Source organism: Ursus arctos, unplaced genomic scaffold (assembly GCF_023065955.2).
Source record: "Ursus arctos isolate Adak ecotype North America unplaced genomic scaffold, UrsArc2.0 scaffold_4, whole genome shotgun sequence".
Taxonomy (NCBI): Eukaryota; Metazoa; Chordata; class Mammalia; order Carnivora; family Ursidae; genus Ursus; species Ursus arctos.
Window position 1 is genome coordinate 89,543,221 of NW_026623056.1, and position 24,571 is coordinate 89,567,791.

At 48.5% G+C, this 24,571-nt stretch overlaps 1 protein-coding gene across 1 annotated transcript in view; it reads right to left on the reverse strand.

Annotated features, from left to right (window-relative positions):
• Window positions 1–24,571, reverse strand: part of DSCAM (DS cell adhesion molecule) — a 597,611-nt gene that overhangs the window by 89,547 nt on the left and 483,493 nt on the right. The window contains 3 exon segments of the mRNA XM_048215087.2: window positions 1,230–1,385; window positions 7,038–7,184; window positions 8,738–8,978. Coding sequence (XP_048071044.2) covers window positions 1,230–1,385; window positions 7,038–7,184; window positions 8,738–8,978 — 544 coding nt within the window.

Sequence of the window (24,571 nt, forward strand, 5' to 3'; positions counted from 1 at the left end):
CTACAGAGATGGTGAGAATAGCGTGGGAGTAGACGGATGGGAAAGGTTGGGGGTGTAAGGCTGGGCCTGCAGAGGTGAGGGCTGAGAGTAGACGGGAGACGGTATGCTCTGGGGGTCAGAGAAGCTTTGTTAGGGGACAGAAAGGCTGCAGAAAGAGTCTCTCCAGGCCTCGGAGCCCAAGTCCCCAGCTTTGCTCCCACTGGACGGACCAGTGTGTCTGATATGCCACATAGAGTTGGAGATTGCAGAAGCATCGATCGTGCCAACGGGAGGTCTAAGAATGGCTAACACCTCCCCCACTGCGCTCTGCCCAGCTTCCTGGAAAGAAGACAATAAAGCCAAAATCTGTGCAGAATTTTGGGGCACTGGTATCTCATCCCCTCCTAACTCTGGGACAGTTCTGTGCCCTGATTGGGAGAGTCCCACGTGGGTATCATTTGACATTATTTGCTCCTTCCTTTCTTAAGGTGGAGAGGGTTTGTCTCCCTATTGTTATATTTATCAGAACTTTACTTTTTAAACAGTCTCAGATATGGCACCTCAGAGTTTCCCTTAAAATAATACAAAAACAAAAACAAAAAACCCCAAACCCCAAAACCAGTTGCCGTACAGGTTTTGCAGGTTTGGGAAAGAGTCACGCAACCAAGTCTACATTGTGCGGAACAGCAAGAATTAATGGCCTGAGCCAAAGAGAGCCGTAATTTAAAATTTTACTAAATCACTATGAATTCCTCTAAGAAATTTAAAAAAAATCAATATGAAGCTTTCAAACTACAGACGTATTCCAAAGTGATTCTAAAGCTGGCATGGAATAATCTGACATAGACCGTGATGTCATCTTCCCGCGGAAGGAGGGACTCATCTGAGCCTACGCTAACAGCTGACGAGTCATGGAGATTACCTTGATGGGGTACAAAACAGGAATCACACGTTTTACGGCTCTGCGACAAAGGCATTTTTGTTTAAATAATCCTCGGCCAAAAATTTTTAAAAAGAAGAAAAATTCTAGGGGAGAGAAACGATGGACACGTTGAGCAAAGGCGACCCAGGAAGTCGATGGTCTGAACGGCGCTGGAATATTTTGGGAGGGCAGCAGGTGGTTGGCCTGGAGCAGAGCCAAGGACAGGCCGATGGAGGAACCTCGGGCTCTGGGACCCACCCTCCCAACACTAGCTTCTGCCCTGGGTGCTGTCGCTCCGGGGCGTCCCCCCACATGCCCCCTCTCTCACCATCCTCTTTGGTCCGGGTGAAGATCTGCTCACTTCTGACGCCGTCGCCGGCGCGGGTAAAGGCCAGCACCTGGATACTGTAGTTGGTGTACTTCTCCAGGCCATCCAGCTCCAGGGAAGGCTGCGTCGTGGTGACGTTTTTAATCTCGCCCAGCTCTGGAGGACAAGAGAACAGGACCTGGTGACTGGCTGGGGGTGCACCGGGCTCTCTGTCCAGCCCTGGGGCTCGCCCTCCAGCCACCACACCCTGAAATCGCTCCAAGGGGCTGTGCATGGCCTCATCCCCACGAACTGCCCCAGAACACAGGGGTCCCAACGTCGTTCTGGAAAGCAGAGTGATTCACTCCACGTTAAGTGTTAGAATCCAGCGCCGACCTCCAGGGCCCAATGTCCCCCAGCTGCCAATCAAGTGTGCCCCCCACACTCGACCCAGGGAGCTCGAGACTGCACGTCGCTCCCTCTGTGGGTGCATTTCTAATTGCTCATCAAGAAACTTCTGCAAGTCAAGTTTTGTTTTTTGTTTAAAAAGCAAACAAGCTCTACTCTGATGTGCATGTGTTTTCAAGCGCCTAACTTCTCAGGGATCTGAACTGAGATGAGGCGGCTCAGCTAACAGTTCCTCTTACCTGGCGTGACCCCCCCGCCAGCCTCCCTACTGAAGTGACACGCTGATGTGTCAGAAATGCGGCGTTCGCTAAAAACGCTTCACTTTCCGGAGTGGGATCAGCTCACCATGTTCGAAGGTGGAGTTTATGCTCGCCCATCTTAGGCGTATCAGACAAGGCAATTTGAGAAAACTTACAGCGAGGTGTTAAAGACCTCCATGGGTGTTCTGGATTTTGAAATGAGCCACCCACAGAGCAGCAGGAGAGAGAGGGCTGAGGACCGCTCACCCCCAGACATGACCATCCTAGGTGCGCTGGCGCTGCCTGCGGGCCTGTGTGCCCAGTAACTAAGAGGATGCGGGCAGGGAGCAGGCCCAGGAGGGTTTCCTGGTTGGGTGGCTGGCTATCGGGAAGGCCACCTGTGCATACAGTCAGCAAGCTGTGGGGCTGTCAGCTTCTCCCCCTCTTGCCTCGGCGAAGACAACCTCCAGCCCCTGCATGCTCACTTAAGGGTCGGCTTCGTTCTGGGTTCACATGCTAACTCATTTAACTCACCAACCCTGTGATCTCCACGACCCATTCATGTTACAGGTAGGGAAAGTGAGGCAGGGGGAGGGTCAGTTCCTTGCCTAAGGTCGCGGTGCCTAGCACAGTGGCCGAGAGCACAGCGGCCATGGAGCCACAGTGCGTGGCCTCATGTCCACAGACCACGGTCTCAGCGCCCTGTTGTGGTCGCTCGGTGAAAATGTCACGTTGGCCAGATTAAAGGAGCTTTCTCTTCCTGCCCTCTGTCTTTCTGTCCTCCTGTCCTTCGGGCATATCACACAGAAGGCCACCTGTTAATTAACAGCCACCTATTTTGTGACGGTGACGACTCTAGAATGTCTTTTTGGTTTCTGTCAGGCCGGACATAGGAGGGAAGCTGAACCTCAGACAGAGCCTGGAGCGGCCCAGGCTTGCGATGCATGGGAGGGACGGTGGGTCACAGACACTGCTACAGGCCTGAGCGTGAGCCCGAGGCCCGTCACCACCTTGCGCAGATCGTGGGCCAGTCCTGCAGCCGGATGCTGTGCCGGGGGAAAGGGGCAAGGAAGGCGGTCCCTAGAAGGTGCCTTTGGCTGGGGTCTTCTGGGGAGGCCAGCAGGGTGAAGACTACTTGGGGCCACAATTTGGACGCTTCTGCAGGTGGCTTATGAAAGTGAAAAGATGTTCACTCATATGTGGGGTTGTTGCACATTCAGAGAGTGGACAGCCATTAGGCCTGATGAGTTAGGAAGCCTCCCCTCGGAAGGGAGGGTCCACCGGTGACCACCAGAGCTCTCTGTATTACATTATCCACTTACGATGTTCATTTTCCTGAACAGATCTAATATGGGTGGAGTGGATTAGGAAAGAAAAACTCAAATGCTAATGGGAAAAAATGTAAGTATAGATCTCATCGAGATCTTTCCAGATTTAGGGACTTCCACGCTGTACCAAAGATCTCTCTCTCTCTCTCCTTCTCTCTCTCTCTCTCTTTCTCACCCCCCTCCCCAGGGAAAGTGGGGTTCCATAGGGCTGCACACCAGCTGCTAGTTAAGAGACCTTATCTACATCATTTGACCTCTGGGGACTTTGGGTTTTTGCATTTGTTTTGAAATTTTTATCTTTAAGAAGGGCCCCCGGGTCTCTCGCTGCTGGAGGGAGCGGACTGCAGTCTTCTGCTGCGGGAGAAGGTGATGCTGATGCGTCCGGGTAGTTCCTGGTATGACACCGTGATGGGGAGGACATGGCTGCAAGGGACAAGGCGAAGTGGACCATCCCCATCTTTTTAAAGAAAGCAACAATCAAAGCAGAATTCCATCTACTCAGGAAGCACAGTACGGATTCGAACCAGCACTTGGATGTTTACTCGCCTTGGGGTTCATATTGCTTTGATGAGCTGATTTATTCATGAACCAGGAAAGTGACTGCAGTCAAAACCCCCATTCAAGATTACCTCCCCCCCGAGGTTCCTAACACGGTCCGGGTGGCACACTGGGCATCTTCCTGACTGGCCGATACTTGATGCTCAGCAGATAACGGAGAAAGTAGGAAAGAAAATGATGACAAAAAGCCCAATCAAAACGGCACGCTTCATTTGCCATTCTTTCGAGCTTTTGTTCTTTTTTTTTATGGTTTCAGCAGGATTTCTATCATCAACCTTCTACAGCCTCCATGGGGTTATTAAAAAAAACCCAGGAACTAAAGAATAATGTTCAGTTGAAATCATGAATAAAATAATATGAAATGAATATATAAAATAAATTTAGATGTATTATTTCTACCACAAACATTTTTAACTTTCTGTTTTAAAGCAAATTGTTTTATGTATTCATACCCTCCCTCCTTCTCAAAGCGTCTAAGGCAAAACACAGGGGTGGAAATGGCATTTCTAAAGCACCGCCAACTGCGGCCCCACCGAAGCGAACATCCGCTCGGCACTAAAAGCCGCCTCGCTCCAGAAGCACCGAGTTGTCTTGGGGAAACACAGGAGAAATGACAAAGGGCTCAGATGCAGACGGAGATGGGACTTCAAAGTGTACAATTTTTCCAGCAATTGCAGATGAATGGCCTTGTCAAGTCTTGAAAAGTATCGAGCTTTCAGATTCTGATAAAATACTCAGAAATCGCACCAACATACCGTATTCTTAGTCTCCTCTACCAGACACGTTCCCCACCTTCATCTGACCTTGTTAAGAACAAAATGCTTTCTTGTGTATGGATTTGAGGCAACTGCTAATCACAGTGGTAGTGACAATCTGTGTCCCCCCGCCTGTGAGTGTGTGTCTGTGTGAGAGCACGTATGTGTGAGTGTTGTGTGTGAGTCTGTGTGTGTCTGTGAGTGTGTACCTGGGAGCGTGAGTGCATGTGTCTGTGGGGGTTGTGTGTCAGTCTGTGTGAGTGTGTGTGTGAGTGTGTGTGAGTGTGAGAGAGTGTGTGCGGTGCTTTCTCAGGGTTTGTGGGTCCAGTCCTTTACACAGTCACGTTTTCCGTCTGTGGGAACCTCGGGGCGGCAGCCTGAGGAGTTTCTGGGGAAGCATCCGGTAATCCGTGGGATCACCTGCTAGTTCAGACATGTCCCTTCTTGCAAGTAGCAGGTGAGGAGCGTGCTCCTAGCACATTTAGGTTTCTGAGGGCTTCCGTCTCATCTTCGGAGATGAGCCGTGGAACGCCCGCCTTAGACCTTACGCACACCGCTTTGATCGTAATACACTGAGCAAAAGCACCTGTAGGAACTGTACGCATTCCCAAGCAGTCTTTATTTAAAGACTTTCACGGTTTTGAATATTCGGGTTTTGGAAGCTTTGGAAGCGTCGAGTCAAAAGAACCGTATTGACCACGTTACCTTGGTGGAGCTAAGGTGTTAACGGGCGGGATTGGCAAACGTGAGCCACGTGTGAGAATGTGGATGAAGTGGGGGAGGGGCCACCACGGATGCTGGAGGTATTTCCAGCAGGAACAAGGACAGAACGATCCAGTGCCCCACGGCGTCTAGGTGAGTATGCTCGAGTACTTAGTCCTGCCTCATTCGGGACGAGGAGGAGAAGCCACGACAAGTAAGCACACAGTGACAGAGTACCGCGTCGTGTCAACCACATGGGTGCTTTTCCCAACTGTCACTGACCTACACTTTACGTCTACGGGATTTGTAAAAGCTCTTCTGAGGCCCGAGAGGGGAAAGCTGTTCCAGAATCATCCATGCAGGTCTGCCCCTGTCTGGGGCTGGCTGCGCAGGATCGGGCTGTGGCTCTATGTTCCCTAGATTCTCCCTCCGTCCCTGGTCTGGAACATCCAAGAGGGCAGGTGCTGCCTCCACTGTGTCGAGCATGAGCCCGGCACGGAGCCGATGCTGCGCGAACGTGTCTGCCTCGGGTAAGCAGGTGAATCTCTACAGAAAGGCTCTGGGGCCGGGTGCTGTGTGAGGCGCTGTACTCAACAGCAGGAGGAACCGGGTCTGGTCCTCAGCCCTGAGAAGCCGGTCCGGTTAGACATCAATAACTAAGCCCCCAAAAGCTGCTCTTTCCTTAGCAAATTAAGCTTAGTTATTTAAGCATCTTCCTGCCTTTATTCTGGCGCCAGTACTGGAGCCCCTTGCAGCCTCCCGGCCCCGTGTGTTCTGTTTACGGGGGCGGGGACAGCCACCTGCTTGGCAGAGCAGACCCACGTGCTCGAACGGGGGTGGGACGATCTGGGGGTGCTGGCTCAGAGGTGAGCCTGCACTAGGAGTCCCTGCGCAGTCAGAGGGGGTGAAAGAAGCCCCAGGCAAGAGCAGAGGCACTGTCCCGGGGGCAGGGGTGCAGGAGACAGCTGGGAGGAGAGAAGGGGAGGGTGCGGGTGTGGGCCACACGGGCCTTGTGATGCAGGCAGTGAGCAGAGCTTAGCAGCTCCCCTGTGAAGGCTGCAGGGCGGGTCTGTGCCGATCCTGCTCGTGGAGCGGGGCTCCGTCTAGTTCAGGAGCACCGACCCCAGGAAAGCACCACCACACTGAGACGTATTCTCCCCAAGAAACTTCCGGCCCCAATCTCGGCGCTACCTCCGCGGGTCACACTCTCATTCAGCCTTGGCCAAACACACAGAAGGATTTTGTCCTATGCCTTGAAAGAAACAAACACACACAGAAACAAGAAGAATGAAGAGAAACAGGAGGAGGGGAAGGAGGAGAAAAATAAAACAGAAGGAGACAAAATGGAGGGTTCTGGATGGAATGGCTCCGAGAGGAGTAGCAAGTTGTTCCACTATTCCCCCTGAACCCTCTCGTGGGTCAACTGCAGGGACTTAGGAAGGTTCCCTGCAGAGTTTTATCAGGAAGTTGGAAGAGGTCAGCCTTTTAGGATACACATCACATAGAACTTTCTAGAATCAGATCGACATCTTGGTGCTGCCTGCAGAGGCTCGACATAGATGGTCACCTAGGAAAGCACAACCATGCCTACATTCCCCAAGTGCCAACCCTCGATACCTCAAATTGCGTTTTGAGGATACACGATGTTTCAGGCAGCTCTACGCACCTGTGAGAACGCAAGATGAGAGGTAAGAACAGCACGACATGGGGAGAGTGGACAGTGTCCATTGATAAAGATGCACCCTCCATACCCTGAAACCCACATTAGGAGCGGGAATCTGCTAATCCCATCGCGTACCCTCAGGGGCAAACTCACAGCCCTAGTTTTCATCCTCTTACCTCCGTCCATCAGGTTGGCCCAGTAAATGACTCTGAACCCCTGGAGAATTCCATTCAAGGCTTCCTTGGAAAGTGTGGACCAGGATATTGATATGCTTTCTGGTGATGTTGCTATGGCTTGGACATTTTCAGGTGGGTAACTGGGCACTGAAATTAAATAATTACAATCTGTAATAACTGTGGGTGGCTTAAGTGGCAAAGCAACCCGAATAGGCAACATTAGCTTAACATTTCAATATGCAAGCAAAGGAAAAAAATCACAATCCACAAAATTAAGGGAGGAAAATGAGTACCATGTCCCTATTCAGATAGTGTAACTCCTTAAATAATGTAAGTTTATGTGTAAGTCCTAACAGACTGCCGCAGTCTCTCTTTCCAGCTTAACTGCTTCACGTGGAAGGAGGTTGTCCCAGGACTGAGGAGCAGAGAACACTTCTGATCTTACTGCAAGAGTAAAAAGCCATTACTTCTCTGGTTTATTTCCCTATCTTGTGACTGTGTGAAGTTGCTTTTGCTTTATACGGCCCATGTCCTCCGCATGTTGTCGTATCTGGCATATAAATGGGAAGCCTAGCTGTTGAAAGGTGCTGAAAAGCAGGCAGTACATACCGCCCCCTCCCTGATCAGGCCCCACTTGCAAAACTGTAACATTGTGTCAGAGGAAAGAGAGTAAATGGACTGAGATGGGGGCTGTTGAAATGCTTTTCACATCGAGTTTATGCAGACCTTAAATGCCTGGGAGAAGGGACAAAATAGCAACAGAACCACACACATCACTGAAAAATGAGCATTGAGGTGAAAACCAAAAAGCATATGTAATCGTGATTGCAAAGGTCATGACGTTGGACAGAAAATCCTGGTCTTTGGGTTTCTGGTTTTCTAAGACTTCTCTCCCTATAGAAATGGTCCGAAATTATGGACGCAATTCACCGTGTGCTCCTCAAACCTATGATCACGTGGCTAACTGCACAAGAGGTCACCGCGGTGCAAATTTGGTGCCTTAAAATCTACACTTAGTGCTACAATGAAGCCCGTATCTTATCTCTGCCCCTAATGTGGGGTCTCTGGACACAGAGCTCTCTGCTTTTCAAGCACTCCTGGAACAGCCATGGGAGAAGGGGAATTAACTCTTTGTGGTCACTAGGGGGCGCTCGGTCACCATGAGATTTGTGCCAGGAAGCCTGCTCGTTCCTTGCTCTGATCCAAAGTGCTTGGTAATAGAAAGCAAACATAAAAAGAAAGAAGAAAGGAAGGAAGGAAGGAATAAGGGAGGGAGGGAGGAAGGAAGGGAGGAAAAGGAAGGAAGGAAGGAAGGAAGGAAGGAAGGAAGGAAGGAAGGTCCTCCTTAACACTGATTTGAAAGAAACTCTTAGGAATCAATTTCTACATTCTGGTCAGGTTTCTGGAGTCCTACGGAGAACCTTCGATGCACTCCGGAAAAGTCCAGTTCTCATGCTTGGAATGAATGAGATGCGGAGAGGGAAGGGATTTGGGCTTTGCAATCAAGCTCTGTCAAGGACGGGACCCAATACGTGCAGCTTGTGAGTGGAGGGAGGCAGACTTCCCTGGAGCCCCCAGAACCCCAGGCCTGGCACCTTTGTCACTGCAGAGCCAGCAGGGGCCGGGCTGTGGGGGGCAGAGTGGCGAGTAGAGCAAACCCTTGAGGAAGGAAAGGCGCGAGAGGGGCTGCCAGAACCTACCGTCCTCGAGGGTGGTGGTGATGATTTCCTGAGAAGAAGGTCCCGTGCCGGCCCGGTTGCAGGCCTGCACCACCAGGCCGTACTGGGTGAACTTATTGAGGTTGTCCAGGGTGTAAATCTCACTGTCCCCAGTGGTGTCAATACTGATAATGTTGAATTGGAAGTTGCCCCCGGTGCTGTACTCGCGGTAACCTATTTGGTAGCCACGGATAATCCCATTTTGCAAATGTTTCTTGGGAGCCTAAAGAGGAAAAGAAAAGAAGACACTAAGGAAGGCTGGAGGAACTACAGGAGGGAAGCCAGCACCCACCCCCTCTTAGGGAAGCAGAGTAAGGTCTGAAGGTCGCGGTAATAATAGCAGCAGGTGTGCTGGTGGGAGAGGAGTCAGGGGTGTACTGGAGAGCCCAGGCGCAGTCTGCTCTTGGCCGGGTGCTCCTTCTCTGGAAGTCGGAGACACTGAGTGTGTTAGTGGCACCGACCATCACACAGGGACACTGGTCTTCACACCTTCACCCGGCAGAATCTGCAGGAGCTAGAGCTGCTCTGCCAGCTTGTTCGAGGCACTGGGGAGCAGGAATGATTTTCTATAACAAGGTCCCTGCCCTCGTGGAGGTTACAATCCCATGGAATGTTCCAGAATAAAGGTGTTTCCGGTTGGCAGCTCCAGGTGAAAGGAGTCCCCCACCGACATGAAGGCACAAATCATTTTGGAATCATTTCATGGAGATTTAAACTGGGCAGGGGTGAGGCCGTAGTTAGCTACTCTCTGCTAATGACAGAGGGTCTGCCGAGTCGCAGACAGAACACTTTAGCCAATACTGTGGGTTTTTAAAAGAAACCAAACTCTTTTCAAGTATGTTATGAGAACAACACAGCAAATGCCCTGAAGTAATAAAAGTTTTGTAGAATTTCAGGCAGTCAAGAGATATGTGTCTGTGCAAATGTGTATGTATGAGTGTGTTGTCTGTGTGTGCATGTGTGTGAGTACACGTGTGTACGTACGTGTGTGTGTCTGTATTCCACTACAAACCATGGATTTAAGTTACCCAAGACCATGAAAGGCTTTCTCTGTCCCCAAAGCGCTGGCAGTCCAGTTGGAGAGAGCGAGTAAACACTTAGGAAACCAGAGAGAACCTCAGGTGTCTAAGCATCCGGCACTGGACGGCGAGGCCAGTGGGCATCCAGCACGTGGCAAACTCAGAGTGGTTGGAAGAGGCCAGCCCCGGCGGGCGTGGAAAGATGGCCTGGGTCTGGGACTGGGGCAGGGACGAGGTGGCACGTGGTACCTGCAGAAAGCAGCTGGGGGAGGCAGAGTGGCTGGAGCAGAGTGGGGGGTGGTCAGCACACAGCCGTGAGGAAAGGGGGCAGGTGAACAGAGGGGGTGGGGCCACCAGGTGGGCATATTGCCAGCCCGTGGAGTCTGCACAGGAAGAAGGCAGAACGAGGCTTCGAGCAGCACTAATGCATTTCAGCAAATATTTAAGAATTGTCTGATATGCCCCCTCCCAGTGGGATTAGATGGCAGTAAAATCACATTTTTAAAAGCAAATTTCCTCATTTCCTCCTCAGATCCTAAGTCAGGATCACAGTGTGCTGGTTATGGCGTCAGGTCAAGAAGCAAGTGAAGGGGGTAGAGGCAAATGCCCATCAGAAAATGTTTACATAGAGCGGCAACCAATTTAGCTAAACCTTCCCAAAGCAGGGGCATCTGCCTGCTGACTTTTAGCTCCTTGGGTTTGTGATCTGGTTGCGCAGGTAGGGTGGGGTCTTCTTATCTTCCCTCGCATAGATGAAAGTACATTCTAACTAGCTTAATTTATGATGGGCATTTTTAAAAGATTTTATTTATTTGAGAGAGAGCATGAGACAGAGAGAGCAGGGGTGGTGGGGAGGGGCAGAGGGAGAAGCAGACTCCCCGCTGAGCAGGGATCCCAATGTGGGACCCGATCTCAGGACCCTGGGACTATGACCTGAGCCAAAGGCAGATGCTTAACTGACCGAGCCACCCAGGGGCCCCATGATAGATATTTTTAATCAAAGAAACATTTAACAAATCACACGAAGAGAAAGTATTGTTTTCACGCACAAAAACAAGTCAAACTAACTATGTCAGGGAAAGTTTATGTTTTATTATTATTTATAGGCTGGATCGTCAGATTTCCACTTAGGGATGTGTTTGCATTAAAGAAATCCTTGAGAATATATCGAAAACTCCGATCTCTCTTTAAAAGTCCATAGACAGAGGAATTCTGTATCTTCAGTGTAGGAAATTTTAGGGAATGTGGTACAAGTTCCAAAGGGCTTTGAAAGTGACCCTGGAGACTTTCTCTGAGTTGAATGGATAAGACGGCGGGGACAGGGCATGTGGATGAGTGTGGCAATGGCCTTCGCGTCATCCCAAGATAAGTTAGTGCATAATATCCTTTACTTTAAAATATGTTTTGTGGGGTGCCTGGGTGGCTCAGTCAGTTAAGGGTCTGCCTTCTGCTCAGGTCATGATCTCAGGGTCCTGGGATCGAGCCCCGCATTGGGCTCCCCGCCTAGCGGAGAGCCTTCTTCTCCCTCTCCCTCTGACCCTCCCCCCTGCTCGTGCTCTCTCTCTCTCTCTCAAATGAACACATAAAAATCTTAAAAAAGTAAAATATGTTTTGGATGATGCTTTAAACATCTGTGCCTTGGAGCATGCATTTACCTGGGATAAAGGAAGATGTATGTAAGGGAGAAATCCTAATGGGGAAAGCAGTTCTAGAATAAATTCTCTGGCCGTTAAATAGCATCAAATTGTGACTGACAAAATGGATCCGAAATAATTATTTGTTTCATGAAACTACATGAATGAAATTAACGGTGGAGTAGGATGAAAAGAAAAAGAGGGAATCCGGTAAGAGTTCTTAACATACTTGGAATCTGGATTGCAGATACCGGAGAAGGCAAATTTCCTAAGAAACGACTTCGATCATGCCCCCTTCTCCCCAAATCTCAGCAGCACCCGTTGTGAGATTTAAGCTCGGTTTTAGTCTTTTCAGGCTAGTGTCCCCTGGATGTTCCCTGATGACCTAGGATTCTCTCTTGCTTGCTAGAACAAGCCTGGAAATGCCACCTCTCTTGTTTTTCCCCATCTCATGAAAGCCCTCATCAGAGACGGCTCTTCTTCCTCCTCTATCAAAGCCCAACTCATTCTCCAAAGCCAACTCAACTTCCAGCTTATCCGCTTCCTTTGACTGCCTCCGTCCAAGGAGTTCTCTCTCCTCCAGCCTCCACCCGCACTGATTCACCATCAGCTCAGCAAGAACTTCCATGCCCTCCTGCGGCCACTGTTCCATACTGAATGTTGGGTTTCCAAGGACTTGATTGCAAGCTCCAAGAGCCTAAGGATTCTCACAAGCATGTTTGAAATCTCAGCCACTCACGTGTCCAAAGCAGGGCTTCAGCACAGTGGACATCCTCAGCCAATGTTACTGCAGGTGCAGAGGAGAATGGTTTTGAGTGGATATGAGGCACAAAAACAGTGATGGGCAGGAATGAGGTCAGTTGCAGGTTTATAAGCTGACTGGGTACAGGGCTAATGAGAACGGTTTGAAGATAGAAGATCTGCCCAGACTCCAGGTGCATGGTGCAGCTGTTGATCAGAGGTCTGGACTAGCGGGTGCAGAAGGATCTCTCAGGAGAACCGTGCAACTTGGATCCAAGTTGAGAGCTGGCTTCCCTGCGGCCACTCAGCATGGTGGCTCATGCATCAGAAGAGGTCCAGGCGGGATTTGGAGGGGTCCAGCTTCACTTCCCAGACCCCGTCCAGGGAAGAAAATAGCGTCTGAAGAGCCAACTTGTTTGGACAATGGCATCCTTTTTCTTTTCCTTCTTCAAGCAGGACTCTGGAGCGTTTGTCCCCTTGTTCGGCCAGTTCATGGGTGACATGGTTTTAGAATAAGGATCATTTACGGAAGACCCACAGATTTATAGCAAAGCTCACCTGGCAACCAGTCCTCTTAATACATATTAAAGGAAGACTTTGGAGAGTAAGTGAATGGAAAAATTTAAAAAAAAAGAAAAGAAAAGAAAAAAGAAGATCTGAGGTTCACTGTGTATCGCCGAATTCAACCATCTGAGCCCCTTTCTGCACCAGAAGATGCTGTTATGTACAGACCGCTCTGACTTACGTGCGTTCTGTTTCTACCTTCTCGCAAGCCCCTTCAAGACTCTCAAGCTACAGCCCTGGGAGAAGCCCTTCTCTACCATTGTTGTGTTTCTCGTGTAGAGGTGCATTAGTTTTCTGTGTTGAATACTACTCTCCCTTTCATTTACCTTTGGATCCAGTAATAAGCCCGGGTTCTTTCTATTTGTCTCCTTTATCTGCCATCTGGGGAACTCTCTCCCCTTTCTAGCCCTGGCATTTTTCTCCTCCTGTAGTCTCCCCGAACAGCCTTCTTTCATCCTTCCAGGTGTCCTTCCTCCAGCCTCTGGGCCCCCCTCCTGCCCCCACTTCCTTTAAGAAACTGTCTCTTTTGATCTCCATGACAACAGTAGCACAGCGCTAGTGTATCTGTGGTTCGTAAGTGTCTGTATTTTATGTGTCCGTCTAAATGAGCCTGGGAGCTGCCTGTGGCAGGTACGGAGGTCTTTAAGAAGTCAGTAAGAACGGGGATGTGCAAGTGCTCACAGCGCCATCAAGGATGCGAGAGCTTAGAGCGGGCTTCTCTACTTTAGAAAGCCACCAGCCAGGTCCTGTTTCTGGCACACTTCCCTCCCCCTTCCCAGCACAGGTGAACGGACTCTGCTCAATGCCAGGGTTCACCGGCTGACCAGCTGTGAGAGCTAAAACCTCTGCTCGTTTCTGCATTCCAAGAGCACCCCATTACTCGGACATGTTGAGTAACTCAGGTGAAGAATGAATCCCACATTGTCTTTTAGGTTTTTCCAAATTCACTTAATATGTAACCTGTCCTCATTTCCTTTTTATTCCAGGGGCTGTGGACTGTCTTCCTTATCTTCGTGTACTCCTGCCAGTCCCTGTCCCTGCCCCTCAAATAAATAACAGCTACCTGGTTAGCTCATGCAGTGAGCAGGTAGGAACGGGAGCCTCTCCTGTGCAAGGGGAGACCTGCGCGTGAAGCTATGATCTGTGCAGAGCGTGGTGCTGGCAGTGCTGAGGGTTGGCATGCAGTATCGTGGAAGGGAAAAGGGAGAGGTGCCTTTTCCCATTGTGGCAGAAAGAGTTCCAGAGAAGGGGCATTTCATCTGAGCCTCTAGGAGGACAGGCCATTGCTGAAGAGGGATGGCCTTACAGGAATGCAACCAGGCTGCCCCACTGTACCCGGGCAAGATAACCAGAGATGATCCCGGAAGGAACAGCTCCCAATGACCCCTCAGAAGGTTTCTGTGCTGCCTGTGGACCCCCATAGGGATGGTGGGCTTGTAGAGAAAGCTAGGGAAACCCTTCTGAATGAGAAACACACTTTGAGGGCGGGAGTTGGCGATCTGTGTTTTCACAAGCCCTCCAGGGGATTCTGGAGTGAGCTCAAGTTTGAGAACCACTGCTGTTGTCTTGGGTTGTCATTGTAAGGTTGAGTGTTGGCATCCCTAAGGATGGACGACGTCGTTAAAAAGTGACAACTGTGTGTTCCCAAGTTTCAGGTCACTAATAACCCATTTTCCTGGTCTCTTAGAAGAACAAAAGGGAACACATACAACAACAGTCAGATCTTTATGGTCCCATGAGTGGCATGGCAGGAAAGGGACTCTGCTTCACGTGGGGCCTCGGTGGGAGGGGGAGCAGCTGCCTTGACGGGTGAAACCCCAGAGGAGCAGCTGCGCCAGGTGCACGGGCGACGGGTTTTGAGGAATCGATGTCAGAGCAGAGAATGCTCACTTCCTTGCCTCGGAGCATGTCTGCATTCCTGTGTCTGGCTTGAGGGCTGCTCTGCACTAAACACAGGGCCACACCGTAGGTCTCAGATGAAGGGCACACACGGCCACGTGGAGCCCTTCTCCAAAGCTACCATCCATCGAGCGGCCAGGACAGAATGACAGGCCACGTGTTACGAAATAAAAAGTGGACATGTGATCTGACCATGAGCCGTGCTTTGAACACAGGAGCTCTTCAGTGCAGGTCTGAGAAATCAAGGATGAATGACGGAACTTTGAAATAGGCACAACACTGAGAGGCCAAGAACTTTGTGACTTGAAGCTGGTAGTCACTGTGTTCTCGTCAGATCTGGCAGCTGGCGGGGGGAGGCGGTGGCCACGTGTGTGCTCGGGCTTGGAAAACACATGGAGAATTTCAGAAACAGGCTCTTACAGTTTTATGGGATGAAACGGAGGTTAACTATTACATAACAGGACTTCATTTATTTAATTTCTAAAGTGCGGGGTGGCTCTTTCTTCTTTCTTTCTTTCTTTCTTTCTTTCTTTCTTTCTTTCTCTTTCTTTCTTCTTTTTTCCTTCCTTCTTTCTTTCATCCAACCAACACACGTGTTGAAGAGATATTCTTGCTGGGCCCCCCTCCTTTGGCTGAATTTCACCGTTCTTTGCATCACACACTCCTTGGTAACCACACACAGCGTTTCACACCAGCCTTAAAGGCTTATCCAGTGCTTTCTGCCGAAGACTTAACAAAGGAATTCATGGCACATATGCAGACTCCACCTGGTGTTATATGTATTGGCTCTGAGAGTTGGTCTCCAGAACATCCCACGTTAAATGCTGGGGCCTCTAGATGTCTCAATGTTTCTGAGAAACAGACTTGGCCCGAAGGGTGGCTCACAGTGTCCCAGAGTCTGGGAGTGGAGTCTGTTGGAGATAGATGACACAGAGAGTGGAGGTGTCCAGGTTCGGACCAGGAAAAGAGTAGGGAGACAGTGGGAAGGGCCTGCATGAGACGTGTCCATGGGCCACCAGGAGGCTTAGCCAGGGCCCAACCAGGAAGCAACGCACCTGGAGACTGTAAGGCTTTGGAAGCCAGGTCTCACCTGTGCGTCTAGACATTGCGCAGGCAATGGGGATGCAGAGGGAAAGGGGTTTGGGTTAGGATGCCAGGAGGGAGTGTGTGCTAGTCTGTGAGCATAAGGCTGGGACCCCGGCTATTTAGCGACAGCTGAGTGATCCCAAAGGGCTTGGCTCCTCCAATGCAGACCAGAGGGACCCAACCTGGAGGGGCTCCCCTGTAGGTAACGGGAGCCCCTTGGGATGGCAGGCTGGCCACAGAGATCTGGGGGCACAGCTGATCCACATCTGCTAAGCAAGTGAAAAGGCAGTATTGTCAAAGGTGTTAGCGTCTTTGTAAAGGAATGGGCTGCCTCAACCATAGGAAGAATGGCTGCGTCGCAGTCTTCGTAACTTCTGCTACTGGAGGGTCTGTCCAGAAGGACCAAAGAAGATCTGCAGTTGAAAGGAACTGCTGAATGAAAGGAAGGCTTTAACTTCACGGCTGGAAAGAGGCCCTTGGTGCTTTAACCCCCTGATGAAAGAGCCAAGTAGTAAGAAGCTATTTGTGAATTCTTCCAGCTGCACAAGGATGCTTCCCAGGCATCGTCATGTTCGATAAAGCATGGTTGACAAACTACCGTACCGGGGCCCAGTCTATTTGGCCATTTCTTCTATATGGCCCTTAGCTAAGAATGTATATATATATAATATTTTTAAATGGCTGAAAAATTCAAAAGAGGAAGAATATTTTGTGACACGTGAAAATTACATGTGCTTCAAATGTCAGCGTGCCTGAGTAAAGTTTTACTGGCTGTGTGCTTCTGTGCTACGGTTGGCAGAGCTAGGAGTTAAGACAGAGACTACGTAGCTCTTCCAAGGCTGGAAGCGTCTACTCTCTGGACCTTGACAGAAACACTTTACAGACCCCTGGGGGACACAGTGCTGTGGACTGAATCAGCATGCAGGGTGTGGGGTAGAATTCATGGGGTGGGCTGGGGTTGGAGGTGGAGTGAGTGGGAGGCGAGCAATGGTGGGAGGAGAGGCACGTCCATGAGAGGAGGGTTGGAGAGAGGCCAGGGCTTGGGCTGAGTGCTTGATGGAGTCAGTCCCCTTTCTTGCTGGGGTGGCCAAGTCCTAACCCATGTTCCATCAGAAGACCAGCAATGCCTGCATCAACAGCGGACTTTTGGTCATGGATGAACATCTACCTTATACACCTTCTGTCATGACTGAAGCATAGGATGGCATTGCTTTCATAGAGCTATTTACGTTTGTCTCTTATCTGTGCGTGGGTAATGAAAAGCATTGGCCCCAACTGAAGGAATTTCAGGCATGAACACTCATGAATGGATATGGAGGAGAAGAGTGTTGAGAAAGTGTCCAATAGGATCATTTCCCCTGTTAGGAACATACTATTCTGGACTTAGGATCCCCCAGGGACCACTCTGGTTCTCAGACGGGGGATGTACCTGACACATGCTCAAATGCAGAGACAGCCACAAGCCCTGTACAGGGCCCCCCGGACTGACGCTGCCCATTCTCTGCCCCACCCCTTCCTTTCTCAGGAAGTCTGACTTCCAGAAGCCAATAAGAACACACCTCCTGAATTCTTCTGTTATTTAGATAAAAACAGGGCTTATTTCCAACTTCAGATTGTTACTTTCAGAAAAAACAAAAATGATAATATATGTTTAAAAGGCAGAATTGTTTCATTTCCAATGTTTCTACGATTACTCAAAGCACGTAGCACTTTTATTTTATATCTCAAGTTAAAATTTTCAAAAGAATGTGCTAATGGGAAGAATCCATCACAAGGGTTACAAGAAGGTAAAACTAGTTTTAGGAGATTTTAATACAAAGAGGAGGTGGCTTTTAAAAATATTATGGGAGGCTACCTTGAGATAGAGCTAGCTGATGACATCTTTGTGCATTAGGTTAAACGTATTTGTCCTGGCGACATGAATCTGAAAGCATGCCTTGTGTTTTTCTGTTCTGTTTCATGTTACCATGAAAACGGAATGTGGAAACTAGATGCAGAAAAGTCTCCTACAGCAATTGGCTCACCCTGTGCTGGCTGGAGTTCTTCCTGAAACAGACCACGAGAACTTTGTCCAGCCTGGTTTTAAATGATAAAAGGCACATCAGATTTCTTCCTTTGCTTTCGGAGACATGTCCATGACATGATAGGTGTCACCTGATGTCTGTGGACTTCTTGGTCGGACACGTTTTCTTTTATTCATTTGATTTTTCCTTCTACCATCCGTGCTCATTTACTAATGTATCTACCTTATTTGATTTCTCTGATAAGACGAGAAATGTGTTACCAGCAAGATGGCTTAATGAGTGCTCTCTAGGAAAATCAGGCACATAAAATTGTGTATATTCACTCACTCACTCACTTGATGGATGCCAAGCAGCTCTTTTATAATACTTAGCTCCACATTCACTGTAACTTGGACTTCTGATTTGTTCTGTTAAAAGCAGAGTTAGTATTTTATGAGAATCAGTAAAACTATACCTGAGAATATCTTATGAATATTTTTCTTAAAATCACTACCTACCCAGCAATTATTAGATTATTTAAAATAAATAATAAAATTATTTATTTATTTTTGTCAGGCAAATTTCACAAGATTTACATTTACTGGGATGCATTGTTCAGAAAGGGCTGCACTATCCAGAGCCACCAGGGGGCCAGCATCCAGGATGGAGATCATTTTTATTAGGTGTAGAAATGGCAGTAATATCTAATTTTCCTGAGGTCTAATCCAGTACTTTATATCATATCATATCATATATTCTTATTATATGCAATTTTTGTTGTAGATACATTTAACATTTTAATCCTACCCTATGCATAATGAAGTGAATACATAATGTATTCATATATATATATATATTTATGTCTCTGTAAGATTTCATAGCTAAAATTATGCACAGTGTACTTAATAGACAATTAAGTAATTTTCAATATTATTCAACCATGAGCAATTTTTAGCCTGATGTTCCAACTTTAGGTTCTAATTCCCTTGTGAAATGTGAGGTTGATGTATCAAAGAAAGACCTATGGCTGGTCATCAATCCGTGCCCAGAATGCTCTTTTAGTTATGACCTCGTGATTCTTATGTGCTGTTCATATTTGCATCTTCGACAACACGTTCTCTGTCAAGGCCTCCTGACTCACTGTAACCTAGCAGTTTATAATCTAACAGCTCTGAGACAGAACCACGGACGCGCCTGCTCTCGGATACCTTGCCTTGTCAGGTTCATCCAGGCTCCGTGTGAAGCTTTCAGAATAAACCATCTGAAAGGACTACCAGCGGATGCATGGAGATGGCCTTGGTCCTAGCCCTCAGGCCAAGCCCAGTTTGTGTCCTGTCAGGGTCAATTAACTGGAGCAGTACACTAGGACGTGCCTCCTCTAGTGAGCCTGAGCCAATCTCTCCCATGTGCCCGGTGTCAGCCCTGGACCCACGGTCCTGGCGGCTGAGCAGCCTTTGGAAAGGTGGCCAGCATCTTTTTGCTACACTTGGCGGTTGGGAACCAAGAGAATTGTCTGCTTAGGTTGGGAGGCCAGCCAGGACCCTTTGGGCAGACTGGCTTGAGGCTCTTCTCTGGGACAGAGAACTAGGGTCATTGGTGAAGGCCAGTCACGAGGCTAAACCAGGAAGGCTAATCCAAGGGATACATGGAGAGAGATGCCAAATATATGCCAAATGAGGCAAATAAGCAGTGAATGGCTTTAGTAAGGGGATTTGTCTATTTTATACATGCACAAAAAAGTAAGATGTGAATATGGTCACGGGGTTTCCAAAGAAAAGGTAGCCCCTCTTGATATGAATATTTTAACATGAATATGCACAACGGGAATGGCTTATGTATTCATTTAACAAACCTTTAAATATACTTCTACTGGTGGTGTAGTGGACAAACAAAAACAAAAGAGACAAAGTAAAATAGGCCTTCTACCCTCACAGAGCTAGTCAACGGTCAGAAGTTGAGAGAGAATAATCGTAGGGTATGTGGACGACCAAGAGGTTTTGAAATCAGTTTGGCTTTTTCTTCTCCTGCTAGAGGGGAAGAGGCTGACTTGTCAATATGAGAAGGGCTGACAGTTCCTCAAATATTTGTAAGACATGTTGGTCATTGGGATTTTTAATAAAGCTGCTGTAAATTCAACTCCAGAACAAATTGATTAAGAAATGTAAATTTTGTAATTTTTCATAGCCCGAGGATTAAAGCGAGAGTCAAGGAATGAAGTAAAATTAATTTCAAGGCAACCCTTTTGAATTTCAGTGGATGTTGGAAAAAAGGGTGTTGACTTACTACTCCAGTTACGCTAAGGCTAAGTTTACACTTGGAAAGAAAGAGGGATAAGATAGAAATTACATTTTTTCCTATTTTCTCTAATATTAAAGTCGAGTAAAATTTTTAACATGAAGTTGGAAGGAACAGGACAAGAAACTAATCTTTGTTGAACCTTACTATGCACAAGCCACGGTCTTGGCATTTTGGTTACCTTAGCTTATCGGTTGCTTAGAAACCAGTTGGAAAACCTTGGTGAGGGTCCTCAATCTGACAGTCCCAAGCCCTCAGATTTTGGGCAAATCCCTTCAATGTCAGGAGCTTGTGTGAAACCCGGTATGCCCGGTACACAGATCTAACAGCATAATGCATGCAAAGTGGAGCACAATGCCTGGCTGAGAGCAAATGCTCAGAAAGACTGCTTTCCCAGGGATCCCAGCCCGGAAGCACCGTTCTAGAAAACAGTCCTTTTCCAATGTGGCATGCCATGTCCTGGGTAGAGGGATTCAGATGCAGGAGTCAAGCGGAGCCTGCAGTTTATTAAATCATGATGATGAAGGTCACTGGCAATACGGCAGTTCTGTTTTTAAATGACAAGCTAAGCCATTCTCCCATTGTAAGAGCTCATCTGGGAAACATAACATATTGCAACGATGCCTCAATTAGCTGGAATTACTGGGGATGGTGCAGATGCGGTGTTTTAGTTAAAAGTATTCTTCGGATTACTGAAATTTAATTAAATCCCTAACTATGCAATGTTCAAATTTTAGAGATCGGGGATGTCATCTGCAACACTGTGCATTCTAAATAAAACGCAGTCAGTGAATTTCATATAGTGGGGCAAGAAAGTGCAAAATCATTCTCAGGACTTGGTCTTGAGTCCTCAGCCGGACAACTGTTTTTAGCTCTGTAATATTTAAACAATCGAACATTTCATACTTTTGGGACAGCATATGGCTCTAAAAAGACTTCCCATTCAAAACAAAAGAAAACATTAACATCAATAGGAAAAAAAAATCTCTGCCTTAATTGGCATCCTCTGGAGAAATGTTTGGAGATACTTGTAATAGTTAAATATTTCAGATACTTAAGATTTTATGTTATGAGCACTAGAGAGAGCAGGCAATCAAAAACTGTCCTTCATTTGCAAGAAAATGGGATCGGTTGGTTCTGAGACTAACCAGCAGAGAAGGTGATAGGCCATGTCAAAAGAGACTTATTCTGTCAGTATTCTGACACTTGGGGAGATAGACTAAAGCCATAATTTTCTGAAAAACCAAAGAATTCTCCTGTAGGTTTATGATTTTCAGGTACTTAATCAAACATATTATCAATAATCAGTAGCTTTAAGTATTCTTTCTGATTTTTTTAAGATTTTATTTATTTATGTATTTATTTATTTATTTGAGAGGAGAGGAGGAGCAGAGGGAAAGGGACAAGCAGACTCCATGCTGAGCACCAACAAGCCCAATGCGGGGCTGGATCTCATGACCCTGAGACCGTGACCTAAGCTGAAATCAAGAGTCAGATGCTTCACTGACTGAGCCACCCAGGCGCCCCATATTCTTTCTGATTCTGAATAACCCCAGCAAAAACTGCGAGAAATTGTATTTGCTTATGCAGACCCTTCTGTTTTTCAAAGGGGAGGAATAAGAGCTAGAAAAATGAATCTTTATCATCATTTACTTCCTTTTATTTATTTAGAACCGCTTATGTTATCTCTCGAGTTCCCATCAAGGCACTGCTCAGCATTTTTATTTAACTCCAAATACATAAAGGTATTAAAAGCCTGATTTAATAGGGCCCTGGTTCTTGGACATCTTCCTGAAGGCTGACATTTGATGTGAAGGGCAGAGGGCCATTTCCTCTGACACTTATCACAAATTTTTTGAACCATTACTGTCATTTATTTTTCAATAAATTACAATAGAAGCCCACACATAAAGTGGTGGGTCTGTGCGCTCCCCGGAGCGGGGATTGCGGTTTTGGGTGCCCACCACGGTGGGCTTAGGGGAACCACACTGCAGCATGAGTTAGACCCTCACGACACTCCAGCTGGAATCTGGAGCTCCCCATAGCTGGGTGTCTTCTCCGTGGCCGTTTCTGAGAGACGGAATGCTTTGGAGGCTACTATGATTTGAAACACTTGGGCTATGGACCTCACCATTCTCAAGTCGCCAGTGTCCTCACCCAATCACTTGTTCACTCACTCATTCATTCATGCAAGCGTGCCAGCCACTGGGGACCAGAGATGAATGAGATCTTCCCTGACCTTAAGCAGCTCAGCGAACCACAGAGGAGGTGCCAGAAAACAGAGGGATGGGGGCCCCACTGGGCTGCCACCAAGACTGCGGGTTACACTTCCAAAGTCATGCAGGACTGGACGGGGTGGGGTGTGTGTGTTACAAACAGTGTCGTCAATGACAGCGAAGGAGGAGGGGGTGCCAGCTGTGGGCACGTGGATGGTCTGTTGGGACAGTGGTAAGGGGAGGGTGACAGCCTGCCGCCAATGATGAACGGCCTCGTGAGTCCAATGGGTCTTGGCTGACATTCATCGGGCCGTGGGGAACCTTCCCCAGGCTTGAAATTTTAAAAATTTGAAACTTTTCCAAGGTGAAAGACATGGCTAAACTAAGAAGGGAAGATTGTGCTGTGTACATTGTTCAGTAGAAGGGCTATAGCACCGAAGTGCTGCTTACACAGTAACCAGACAACCAACACCCAGCTTCGGTGTTAAGGACCACCAGCGCGCCTTTCAGAGCGGGAGAGTCTAAAATGGCTGTTTTCCCACCGAAGCCCCGGCACCACTCTCCCCTCCGTCTCCTCTCCCCCTGAGTGCGTCTTTTACTTCTGTCTGTTGTCCTGTGACCCTGAATGAGTTTCCAGCTCACTCCTCCCACCACCCCAGTATTTCTAGTTAATAGGGTCCCTCTCTGAGTTCATGTGATCTCTTTCTTTCTTTCTTTACTTCCTTCTCTCTTTCCCTTTCTGCTCAGTTTCCTTACACAAAATGCAAATCTGGGGCTTTCACACCGTAAAATCAAGGCATATTTCATGCAGCATATCGTCCTTTCGTACACTTCGGATCGGCATACAGTTTAGTTGAATCAGTGATGCACTTTCATTACGTCATCAGGGCACCATGAAATAACAAGCCACCAAACGGGGGTCCTTACCTCGTTCAGTCCGTTAAACCACCCGGACACCTGTCCGCGCGCTGACAGCCCCCACAACATCGGCCCGCTGCTCCGAAAGAAACCACTGCTCCGCGCACCGTGCGTTACGATCGGCTCACGATCTAACGGAGGCAAGGCTTTCTTGGCATAGCCCACAGCGTGTTCATTCTTTTGACATTAAGAAGGAACTTGACTGCAATTTACTGACTTTTGCTTTTTTTCTCCTCTGGAGACAGAAGGATGCCATGCCAAGTCTAGAAAGTTTCCACTTTTAGGTGTCAGAGCTCTGTGGACAGACCCCCTTCTCAGGCAGGACCCAGAAAGCTTTAGGGGCCGCAGGAATAGCTGGCCTTTCTCGGTGGCGAAATGCGAGACTGTGCAGAGCCAGTGGATGAAGGCTCACAGAGCCTTTAATTTGAGACAGAGTGAGCCAGCGTTCCGTCTGTAGAGCAGCCGGGATGCGTACGGGGCGACGGCTTGCTGAGTGCCTTTTATCATATAGCGTGTGATGCTCGCAGCTGGTGGACACACTCACAGAGAGGAACGCCACCCCTTCCCACACTGCTCGGCCTGTGCTGTCTGTGCGGCCGAACAGTCCCGGCCTGCCATCCGCTGGAGCCAAGCACTGGCTGGGCTACAAGAGCTCGTATGAAGGGGCTGCGGCATTGGTGCTGAAGACGGTAGCCACCCTGACAACGAGGAGCCTTTTTTGTTCTAGACCCAGCTCCCTGTACAAAAGAGCTGTTACCAGAAGGACAAGACCAACAACCGGTGTGATGAGTCAGGCCTTTATGGTTTTAGGGCCACGCCACTTGAGGACCCCACTGTGGTTGTTGGCCTCTCCTCTGAGTGAGAACGCAGGGAAAGGGTGAGACCACAGTAGGGGGAGCCTCAGGACTGGAAGAGCCAGTACGACTCACACAAGTCCGGACCCAACAAGAGCACTCTAGGTAAAGAGTCTACAGCCATCTTCTGCACGAGCACCTCCAGGGATGACTAATTGCCAAGACAGTTTCCCCCACCAGGTCAGTGACTTCAAGAACCCCAGGGGCAGTGGCACCTCCCACGCCCCTTGTGACCAGCTTGCTCCAGCATGTAAACGGATGCTGCTTCCTTCACCAATGGCTTTGCTAGAAAAACATGGCAGCCGGACGAAACCGTGCTGAGTGTGTAGTTGTTTGCTCCGTAGCTCAAGGCGTCTCTCCTAGTGACCAGCCACAAGCCCTTGGCTGATCAGCAGCCAGTCCGCATCTACGGCCACGTGTGGGCACCACTGCCTTGGCCGTCAGCTGGCTCCACAGGCCACCTCGCCGAGGAGGAAGTGAAGGACATCCTCAAGGACACCGCTAGCTGGTGGCACAGTGAGGGCGACAGTCTTTTCTGCCAGCTCTGTGGACTATCTGCCAGACCTGGATTTGCCACTTTGGAGAAG